We start from the raw sequence: 12,307 nt of genomic DNA on the forward strand, positions 1-12,307 counted from the left end.
ATATAACTACTTTCAACAGCAATGTTAAGGGATTTTTCTTTCATAAAGGTGACTACAGCATGTGCTGATTCTGCATATGTTATTTATTTCAAATTTGCATTTACTCACCTCCATTTTAGCATTGGTCCACCTTGGAATCTCCACGACCATGTTATATATTCCATTGTCTTTGTCAGCAAAGTGAGGAATGTCATGAAAAGGAGAAATGGGATTCTTGCCATTGCCTATAAATTTTAAAATAAAGCAACACTTAAGTGTGAAAAACCAAAACAATTTTCATTAAAATTAATTTTAAGGGAAAAAATATATATAGTGAGACCTACAAACTGTGGTTATTAGCTGGATAAACAAGTATAATTATTTGTTACCATACACAGCACTGTACGATTCCTTTCGCTAAAAAAGGCAGTACTTGTACATATGTCTGCTCTGATATTCCCTGTCAGACACTTAGTCATTTGAAATTTCTTTTCGATCATCTTTAGCTTAAATTCCATCTTCCACATTCTGCCAAATTCATCAGTTGCCTCTATTGTTCTCTCAACTCCACTAATCACTTGGAACTCTTATTCTCTTTGAAACTTGACTTTCTCCACTCCAGCTATGCTAACAACGAGGTAATTTTTCTTGGTGATATTAATGTTTACATTGCTGACCAATCTGATTAGCTACTATAGAGCTGTCACAAATAAACTGGATGCAAAGAAAAGTTGGCATCATTTACTTACATTTCAGTAAAGCTTTTAATACAGTCACAAACAAATTATTGTTGTATAAATTGGAGCAAGGTTGGGGCATTAGGGAAAAGCTACTATGGATGGAATGGTTAAGTAATAGGACATAATAGGACATTGTAGGGAGTAGTTCTCTGTGCAGTGCAGATAGGCTGCTAGGACAACTCATGGGATTCTGTCAATAATATACAAGAACTTTATTATCAGGGACAACTGGTTAGGATGTATCTCGCTGGCAAAGTTCCTGTATATCACTGACAGAGGGAGGGCCCACTGTGGCAGCCTGATCAGCATCGTATACTGCCACTCATTTGGAGAGGCCTAGGCTTGATTTTTGTCAACGAGTGGAGAAATTTCTCAAGTTTTCATTCAAGGCCACAGTTAGCCAATCTCAGGCAGTGAGTTCCTTCCCCCCAGAGTTATTTAGAGTTTCTCAACCCACACAACATGCAAATTGGCCCAAGAACACAATTCTATAAAAATAATACATTTACATATGAGCATATGCTAGGAGAACATTTATACGAACATGATACACTCAGTGATCACCAAATTATAACCACCTACATAATACAGTGTTGGACCATCATTTACACAGATATCACACACTATTTATCTAGGCTTGACCCCACTAGATGTGCGAAGACATCTGTAGGGATCTGCAGCCATGCTACCTGTAAGGTAGCATTCCAGTATCAGAATAGAGGAAGGTTGCATGTCCATACACCTCACCTCCTGTTCCAAAATATCCCACAGGTGTTCAATTGTATTGAGGTCAGGCAAATTTGGAGACCAGCTAAGATGGGTAATGTCTTCACTGTGTTCCTTGAACCACTTGTGCACAGTGCAAGCCCGATGACATGGTGCATTTTATTGTCTTGGAAGATCCCGTTTCTGTCCAGGAAAAAATGCAACATGGCACAGGCATACATGATCTCCTCTAAGGACTGCCAGTAGATCTCACTGCTGTCCATACACACCAGGGGTCCTAGGTCTTGCCAGCAAAACATGCCCCATAATAAGCAACCACCTGCCTCGATAGTGGGCACCATGCACGATGGGTCCATGGACTTGTGTTGCTTGCACACACATGAAGGTGTCTGTTGACATGTTGCACCAGGTATTTGGGCTCATCTGACCAGTGATTTCCAGACACTCATTTCCAGTCCTCCAGTGTGTTGCTGACATGACAGTATTCACCATTAGCAATGATTAGCAGTGAGAGAGGATGTCTCTTGGTTTATCTGCTGTGGAACCCCATACATTTGAGAGTGTAGTGCATCATCATTTGGGATATTATTCTTGCATTTACCATATTGTATTGCAATGTCAATTGTTGCACAGTGTCCTAATCGTCAGTCTGTACAATGCACTGTACCCTTCGCTCACCACAAGCATCCACTTTGTGTAATCCTTCACAGTCCTTTAGGCAAGAGGTGGTTTGATTCGTTTGACACCACTGTTTGTACCAGGGGTCAGCAACCTGCATTACATGTTCAAAGAGCCACATGCGGCTCTTTGAACATTTAACTGTGGCTCTTTAACTTTTAGCCCACATGAAGCACAATTTGAAATGGAGTTAGAGGACTTAAAAATCAAGGACATGTGGAGTGCAAGGTTAAAATGCCTTAAAACTGAAATTGAGAATTTAGAGGCAAAAGGCTGCCCTTGCAATTCTATACAAATGGACAGCAATAGATGAGTTGAAAATGCAAGACCAACTTGTGTTGGATGCGTGGAGTAGCTTACCGGACATGTATATAAATTTGAAAATATTTGCGTTTGGACTTCTGAGTTTTTGGTTCTGCGGTCAAATATTTTCAAACATGAACTATATTAAAAATAAATCAAGAAACCATCTGAACAATGCAAGTCTCTCAGCATGTTTAAAGATGAAAATTATGGCATACTCGCCTGTTTATTGAGAGACTCGCTCAAGAAGTTCAGCAGCAAAAGTAGATTAATTCATACCAAATTGGATGTTTGTTATGTTTTTTCAGTATTAATAAATAATATTTGGAAAAAATATATATTTATAATACATATATTATAAATTATGTAATATTTTTTAATAAAACACCTTCCCACTATTCCATTTCTTGAAAAACTCCCCACTCCTCAAGCTGAGGTGCGGCTCTTCTGATTCTCTATTTTTTTTAATTAGATCAAAAATGGTCCTTCACTCAAAAAAGGTTGCCGACCCCTGGTTTGTACATATTAATCACAGTGGGCTGCGAGCAACTGACAAGGCATGCTGTTTCCAATATGGAAGCACCTAATGCACAAGCTCTCACAATCATGCCATTTTCAAATTCCATGATACCTTTACTACCATAACTACTACTTTATCACTTTGACTTGCACAACCAGATGCAAATTACCACTGTTCTAGCGTATGAAGCGGTTCAGCTTTTTATACTGAAAGCTATGTAGCATAGTCCATTATGGATATGGTAGTTATAATTCAGTGATCATTGAGTGCATAATATTTGACAGAACCCCACGAGCTGTTTTGGGAGCCTGTTTACATTGCTCAGAGAATGTTATGTCTGGCTGTACAATTACCCTTTGGTTTTTTCCCTTAGATAATGCTACCCAAATGGCATGTTTTTCTGGGATTACTGAAACACAATGCAGTATACTTTTCATTTATCAATATTAAACATTAAATGCCATTTTTCAGCTCATCTGCCTAGTTTATCTAGATCCTGAAGTGTCACCTAATTCTGATCAATGTCATCAGCAACTCTGCTACTTTTATCATCAGAAAATTTAAACATTAAACATAAATATTAAAAACAGTGAGAGGGAGGCCAACAACTCCTGTAGTATCACACTCATTGCATTATTCCATGAAGAGCAGTAGCGATTCACAACCATTGTCTCTTACCACTTAACCATCCCTTTATCTACAGTAGTAACATCCTTAATGTCACATTAATCCAATTTATACAATAATAATTCATATGGTATAGTATCAAAAGCATTACACAATCTAAGTATATGATGTCAAAATTATTCTTTGTATCCACTTTTTATGGCAACCTCACAGTAGCTAATCAGACTAGACAGCATGATCTCCCTCTAACAAATTCATGCTGTGTTATGCTTAAAGCAGCACTCTCATCAAGATGACCTTGCAATACTTCTATAACTATCAATTCCATTATTTTACCTGACACAGCAGCAAAACCTCCAGGGCTGTAGTTACCCACTTCACCTGTTATACCATTCTTGTGAAAAGAAAATACACTCGTACACTCCAATGTGGAGGGGCTTCCACTGAAACAAGAATGGTCTCATTATTATAACTACCTATCTTGCTGCTTCTTTTAGCATAACTGGATAGATTTTATCAACTTCAGGTGCCTTATTTACTTTTGGTTTAGCCATTTCTCTTCCAGATTCCTTTGTCATAAAATCATTTAACTCCTAGTTCAAATTAAGTATATTTCAAGTATCAAAACAGCAGCATACTAAAAATGTCATGTGTGAATACAGATAAAAAATATTTATTCAGTTTGTTAGCAACTTGTACAGGATCATCAATAACTATGCTATTCATATCCAGTGGACCAATGTGATTCATCCCTTTCCTTCTAGTGTTAACCTAAGTGTGGAAGTCTTTGCTACTTTTTTTGCATTCTTATCTTGCCTATTCCCTCTTCATAAGTTGATCGCAAACTAGTTTATACTTAATGCAGGTTTCAGTTCCCTGATAATTTACAATCAACCAATGCATTTTTCTTCTCTGCCACTAGTCTCATCAGTTCATCTGACATCCATTTAGGTATAAACTTTGAATAGTATCACTTGGTTCATACAAAAAGCTCAGTAGCTTCTTTCCTGTAATGCAACCAAAGGCACAGAAAAACTGCAAATAAAGTGTTCCACTGTCTTTGCATCATACACCAGTTTTGTCGAAGTTGTTGGTAGTAGTATAATAACCAAAACAACTAACAGTTTTATAAGTTTTTCTTAAGTGCAATCTCATGTTTTGTTGATTGTTTATTGCTAACATGGTTTAAGTGGAACCCTAGAAGATTAAACATTTTAGTGTTCGATGTATTTTTCAATCAAATATAATTCCTGAGTGTTTAAGCCACATATTAGTAGGAAACAGGATCATATCCAATTACATTTTTTTTTTCATGCGATTACATTTATTAATTAAAGCAGTCCCAGCCAACCTATAGCAACTCTGCTGTCAGTTACACATAATTTAGCAGTACTCTAATATTCTCCCAAATCTTGATAATATTCTCCCAAAAACTGCCACAACCAAAACAGATACATATGAAAAAACTGAGAATAATCAAATTACATAAAAATAAATATACATGTCATTGAATTTCAGACAAAGTACAAACTTCATCGCAAAGAGCTATATCTGTTCAGAGTCTGTTGGAAAGCCAGCAGCACAAGGAACTGCCGAGAACAGAAATGGGAGCACAAGGAGTTGGAGTAGATCTCAGTTTCCCCTCCTCCCATTATAGCACAATTACTCTGCACTTGTTTGCTATAACGCTCTATATTTTTTGATACCTCCTCCTAGAGTTGAGCTTTGTACCCCCAGAATAGCACTATTCACTCCAAGTGACTTGATTGTGAGTTACCCATTAGCAGATGTTTGGGTGTATGAGAGGCCCATTGAAAAAAATTTTCAATCTGATTATCCAATCAACAGTAATTCACACTACATTCCCTCAAAAGCAGTGCCTCTGTAGCCAGGTGGGCAGGAGCAGTAGTGCGTAGCACACGCTTCTTGATTAGACCGGGGTTCGAGCCCGTGACCACCAAATACAGAGGATGTGGAAAGGTCAGGAAATGACCACCGCATATCCCTGGAGCAATATGGCCTTATTTGCTAATGCTCCTAAAAACCAAATAACCAACCAACCCTCAAAAGTATGTTCATTGATTCGCTACTCTTAATCAATACAGTAATTAATGAGAAAATGGCTGAATTACTAATGGCTAAATAAATTTTCTAAATTTTACTTTTTCACAAGTGTAAAAATGAAGCTAGAGTGTATCACATTTTGCAATACTACAAAAGGAGGGGGGCTGAGAGTGAATGATTTAAGTACCACATATAATGTTAGTGCCAGAAAACTAGATGCTGCTGTTTTGATTTTTTATTCCTTAATGAATTTAGCAAGGATCAATTCACAAGTTATATTTCCTAATACTAATACACAACATGTGTAAATGATAAAATGTAAAGATTATTCATAAAACAAAATAAAATTATGTGTGTTTATGTAGTGAATGTCATGGTGCAAGACTCTTGGGGGGGGGGAAGAGAAGAGAGAAAAAGAAAGATGAATAATATCATGTTAGTATTTCATGTTTATAAAATTTAAAAAAAAAAAAAATATATATATATATATATATATATATATATAAGAGTAGGAGACTGGCAGAATTACTTAACAAGTACAGGTCACTGCTGAACAAAAGCCGAGAATTAGGGTTGAATTTGAAAGTGTCTGCAATTCTGCCCAGACACGATAGGAGGGAGTATATGATGAGAGCCTTGTCGATCAATTCGGCCCTGGAAAGATTGTGCAAGGCTCAAGGGGTAGAATTTTTTTCAGCCTGGACTGTACTTGTTAACAGGAGAGATTGCTTCTACAGGGATGGGATACACTTAAATAGAAAGGGTGCAAGAATTTTTGCTGATGCTATCGATGCAGTGTTAGGTGGGTCGGAAAACTGCTAGCTTGGGGGGAGACAAAGACCAATAGATTGACAGTAGCCACTGGCAGAGGTGAAAGAGATTCTTGCACTGCTTCTATTAGAATGAGCAGAAGCCTGAAAAACAAGATTCATGGTATTTCAGAGACTGCTGGGAGCCATTGCGGTACAAGTAAACACATGGGTTGTGTTAGGGTAGCTAAGAATAGAAACAGGTGCAGGTATACTTGTGTGTACACCAATGCTAGGAGTTTAGTAAATAAATTTGATGAATTTGAGGTATTGCTCAAAACATCAAAGGCAGATATTGTTGGGATATCAGAGACGTGGTGTCACACAGATATAAGGGATGCAGAACTGGAATTTGGGGAGTACAACGTCTACAGAAAGGATAGACAGGATAGGAAGGGGGGAGGGGTTATGCTATTAGTTAAGAAACACATACAAACCAAGGAAGTGAAGCCAGTCGACATTGCTGGACAGTGCAGTGTTGAGTCAGTTTGGTGTGACATAAGCATTGGGAGATCAAAATTGAGAGTAGGAGTGTGCCATAGGCCTAATGACTCTGATGAGTATAATAAGGAACTGTACAGGGAAATAGAGTGGGCCAGTAAATCAGAGAGTCTTATAATGGGAGATTTTAATTTCCCAGATATTGACTGGAATTTGGGGGCTGGTTACTCACGCACTAGCAGGGCTTTTGTGGATTTATTGGATGATTGTTTTCTACATCAGCATGTTCGGGAGGCAACTAGAGGGAGTAATACTCTTGATTTGATTATCAGCAGTGATTCTTCATGCATTAAGAATCTGCAGATAAATGAACCACTAGGTGGCAGTGATCACAGTGTGCTGAAGTGGGATTTACTCAAAGAGGTAACTACCATTAGGGGTAAAGGGAAGGGTTATTGCTTCTGTAAAGGCGACTACGATGGACTGAGACAGTATTTAAATTCTATACAGTGGGACCAACTGATGATGTTACCAACAGCCCATTCAAAATGGGAAGCATTCAAAGAACTTATCTTGGAAGCTACTAGGCTTTACATACCAACTAAGAAATATTGTTCAAGGTTTAGGCCAAAATGGATGTCAGATGAACTAATGAGGCATATGGCAGAAAAGAAAAATGCATGGGATACTTACAAATTAACACATGACACAGAAGCCTATGATAGATATAAGTTGATATGCAACCAAGTTACAAAGGAGGTTAGGCAGGCAAAGGCAGATTACGAGAAATCCTTGGCAAGGGATGCAAAGAAAAACAGCAAAGAGTTCTTTACTTATGTAAACTCTAGAAGGAAGGGGATGAATCAGATTGGTCCACTTGATATTGATGGGTCAACTGTTGATGATCCTGCTCAGGTAGCTAACAAACTAAATCAATATTTTGCATCGACATTCACACATGAGGAGTTATTCAGCAAGGGGAATGCCAGAGGTGTATTCAACTCTAGCAGTAAGCTACAGAATCTTGAAATAACTGGGAGTAAAGTGGAGGAGAAACTGTTGAAGATAAACACAAGAAAGGCACCCGGGGTGGATGGGATCTATCCAGTTATATTAAAGGAGGCAGCAAAGGAAGTAAGCAAACCCTTAGCCATAATTATGAGAGCTTCCTTGGACTCAGGGGAGGTACCCATAGACTGGAAATGTGCAAATGTGACCCCAATTCACAAAGGAGGATCAAAGGCTGACACAAGTAATTATAGACCTGTGAGCTTAACTTCTGTTCCAGGAAAATTAATGGAGGCACTGGTTAAAGAAGCACTGCAGGATCATTTATACAAGACTTCAGTTATAGCTCAGACACAGCATGGTTTTGTTAAGGGGAAGTCTTGCCTGACCAACTTGATTGGATACTATGATGCAGTCACAAAAGAACTGGATGCAGGGAATAACTTTGATATTATATACTTGGATCTTAGAAAGGCTTTTGATACTGTTGCACATGGAAGACTGCTACACAAATTGGAGCAGTGTGACATTGGAGGCAAATTGCTGCTATGGATAAAGGGGTGGTTGAGGGGGAGAAGACAGAGAGTGGTAATCAATGGACACTGCTCATCGTGGACTAATGTTATTAGTGGAGTCCCTCAGGGCTCAGTGTTGGGTCCATTATTGTTTTCTGTATTTATAAATGATATTGATGATGGTATATCAAGCTTAATGTCCAAGTTTGCAGACGATACAAAGGTTGGCAGGGTTGTCAAGGACACTACTGACACTATGCTGCTGCAACAGGATCTGGAAAGGTTGAGCAGATGGGCTGAGAGGTGGCAAATGAAGTTTAACATTGACAAATGTAAAGTACTACACATGGGAAACAGCAACCCCAGAGCAACGTATCAACTCTGTGGTACTACACTGACAGTGGTAGAGAATGAAAGGGACTTGGGGGTGGTTGTGCAGGCAGATATGAAGTTCTCTGAGCAGTGCAGACAGGCTGCAAGAGTAGCTCATGGAGTATTGTCAATGATATACAGGAATTTTTCCAGCAGGGATAAGGAGGTGATTATTCCATTGTATAAGGCAATGGTCAGGCCACACCTAGAGTACTGTATACAGGTCTGGAGGCCTCATTTCAAGAAGGATGTAGAGCTGCTGGAACGAGTACAGGGAAGGGCAACAAGATTAGTGAATGGAACAAAGGGGTGCTCTTACAAAGAAAGGCTTAAGTTTTGCAAATTACAGTGTCTGGAGACTAGGCACCGGCGAGGTGATCTGATAGAGGTGTATAAAGCCTTGAATGGTTTGAGCATGCTCAATGCTGATGGGATTCTTCCTCTCGCTCAGAATAATCACCTGAGAGGGCATAAATTCAAATTGAGGAAAGACAGATGTAGGATGGATGTGCGGAAATTTGCCTTTAGCCAGCGGGTGGTTGGTTGGTGGAACAGACTTCCATCCCTTGTGGTGGAGGTTGATAGCCTAAATAAGTTTAAGGCTCAGCTGGACAGGTATTTTGAACAAACAGAGGGGTGAAGCGGAAGTGGGTTTTTTTTTTTTTTGGCTGATGCTGCATAAGCTTGCTTTCTTGCATCAAATGCCTCTACTAATGCTAATGCTATATAAATATCTAATAATTGTGAATAGTAATTTATTATTATTATAAAAATGTTAATTTCAAAGTGTTTGTAAATATTGGCTTACTTTGTTATGCAAGTAATGCCAAAGTTACATACAATGGATATTTCCAAAAACTTAAATTCAGCAGAATATATTTTGAAGTGGATCTCATTCCCCCCCCCCCTCCCAATTAGCACAATTCTATACTACCCATCTTACAAATGGTGGTGATTTTGTAAGACCACGATGTGTAGTATCGGTATTGCAATTTAATTATTGTGTAATCCTAAAAAGTAAAATCCTGGTAATGCTAAAATTTAAAAGCTGGCCTCTTATACTTTCTTTGGGAATGTAGAGTGCAGTTCACCCCTCACACTGGCTTAGAGTTAACTGTCGGTGTGCAGTACAGAAAATAAGACAATGACTAAACTAAATTTAGAAATCATAAAACACTAGGAGTAATATATTCAACTATAAAGTATACTAAGTGTGTATTATATAGTGGGTGTAATAAGCGTAAATGGCATTCTTTGTTATGAAATCCAGAGGCCTAATTATTTACAAAAAAAAATTACATTTTTGGATGAAAATAAAGATTTTTTTTCGCAAAATGATTAAGGTTATTTTAATCACAAGTAGCAAGTTTATTGTTCCCCAATTGAAAAACATGGTAAAAACAAAGTAATTGAGCAGCCTTTTGACGTAGCATTGTAAACAAATTTAGTTACTGCATAATAAAATATAGCGCTGTCGTTCAGGAGTACAATAATTGCTCTATTCATTTTAACAATTTTCATAATTTGATTTTAAATTAATTAATAATTATTACTATAACTTGGCTGGCATGTTTCAGCGAACAGCAATAGATCCTCTAGGGTTATGGGGTCCATATTATCAACCATAAGTTTTACACAATTCCATTTACAATTTTGTTACACGCAAATTATCGAAAATAATATGAATTCCTTACTTAACTTACTAATAATTATTTCAACTAAAAACATTTATGGCTTTGAAAGCTTCCAAAATAGTACGATGGCTCAAGTTTTCATTGGAAAACAAGTCTGCAATGAATTTTGTACTTTAGTTTTATTAATATTAGCGCTATTCTATTTAATCTGACACTGCAGCAACGCCCTAATATCGTGATAAATTACGATTTTCAAACTTCTAAAGTGCTACACCCCACACCGTTTTCTTTTTTAAGAAATTATTTTGTGCAGGCCCCAGAGAAGACGAGGGAAAAAATTACCCTATGAACTGATTTCACTGTAACTACAGTTACAAAAAATAAATAAATAAAATAACCGAAGTAAACACCCCATATATACAGCTTAAAGCAAGCCAGTTGGAACAAACCTGTTTCCGTTAAACAAGATACCCGAGGATGTCTAAAAATATAAACGCGATTTTCATTATCTTTATAAAAATGCATTTCGCAATATTTTGTAGCTACCTTTTTATCGTAACGTATCAAGGTTTAGTTTCAAACAATGTTAACTACAAAATTGCATTTTTATTTTGAGATAACTTTAGTTTTACTTTATAAAAATAACAATGCATATCATGTCATAGAAATGTAGAAATGTATTTCTCTAGTATTTTACAACTAAGCTTAGGCTTATATAAGCACATTTCCGGTAAACCAAGAAAATGTCAAATTACTTTTTCTTGGTTAATTACAAAAATGTTTGAGCTTAATTTTAAGAAGTCTATATCAAAAATAGTTTATTAATAATGAATGTTAAATTGTTTATTTGCAAAAATAATAAAAATTACGGAAGACCTCCTTGATTAAGATATCAAAAATAGATATAAAAAATGAATGTTAAATCGTTTGTTTACAAAAAGAATTCCGGAAGACCTCCTTGATTAAGCCCCATTCTGGTAGTCTAATTTTAGACCGCCTGCATCCCTTTGTACACTATGACAAGCACCCTCCCACAACCCTCAGCTCAGGTTACCCTTCACAGCATTAGATGAGGGAGGTGAAAGGGATGGAGCCCTTACAGCCCGGTACTCTCTACCCACGGTCCGGGGACTTTTCGCAAAGCTGGTGTAGTCACGAAGGACTCCGTTCGTAGCTTCGACAGCAAGCCTAAGGTGATCTTCCGTTACCCGTTACCGTAGCGTTCCTTCCCTTTATAGCAAGAAATACGCGCGTCTCTTCAAAAAGGTGTACGATTGTAGGTTTAAATTTTCTGTTAGCATTTTATTTGTATAAATTAAGATCTATATTATATCCTATCGTAATATGGCTCCCACATAATTTATAATAAATAAATTTAATATACGAGTTTAAAGGATTACAAATTATAGATTAATGTAAAATGAGGTTAATGATTGTCATTATTCTCAAATTTTAATTTCAGTACATTTTAAAAGAATTTTTAGTATTAAAAGTGTTTTCTATACCTAAATGAAACTTATAGGACACAAAATGGTGGAGGGGATTATTTGGAGTGAAACTAGTCCCAATAGTGCGGACCTCTTTGTTGGTAACCTCAATTGATCACGATTATATTATCGATTATCGATAAAATATTATGACCAGTGGCGTAGCTACTATGTACGCAAGCAAGGCAAATGCCTCCGGGCCCGGGCTGTTTGGGGGCCCGGCGTCTTTGGCTGATTTTATTTAATTGTTTTCATATTAATTTGTGACCTCCTTAGTTATGTGATTGTGGAAAACAAATAGGAAAGGTTAACAGAAAATCAAGTAAATTCATCTACTGGAAGCCAGCCACACTGGAAACGGGAAAAACTGGCGTAAAAAAAAAAAAAAAAAAAAAAGTTTGCTT

General features: G+C 37.3%; 1 protein-coding gene and 1 non-coding gene across 3 annotated transcripts in view; both read right to left on the reverse strand.

Moving 5' to 3' along the window:
* Window positions 1-12,307, reverse strand: part of Nurf-38 (Inorganic pyrophosphatase Nurf-38) — a 126,368-nt gene that overhangs the window by 47,613 nt on the left and 66,448 nt on the right. The window contains exons 1-2 of one of the 2 annotated variants that reach the window (XM_090377316.1): window positions 10,866-10,884; window positions 109-224 (exon numbers count right to left, since the gene is read on the reverse strand). In XM_090377316.1, the coding sequence (XP_090233442.1) occupies window positions 109-150 (42 nt within the window). In that variant the 5' untranslated portion in view covers window positions 151-224; window positions 10,866-10,884. Of the gene's footprint in view, window positions 1-108; window positions 225-10,865; window positions 10,885-12,307 lie in introns of those variants that run through there. The other variant, XM_090377315.1, reaches the window with a different exon arrangement.
* Window positions 11,367-11,617, reverse strand: LOC150083488 (RNase MRP). The gene has a single exon (XR_016547246.1).

Source organism: Mastigoproctus giganteus, chromosome 7 (assembly GCF_048544385.1).
Source record: "Mastigoproctus giganteus isolate SK-2022 chromosome 7, ASM4854438v1, whole genome shotgun sequence".
Classification (NCBI taxonomy): Eukaryota; Metazoa; Arthropoda; class Arachnida; order Uropygi; family Thelyphonidae; genus Mastigoproctus; species Mastigoproctus giganteus.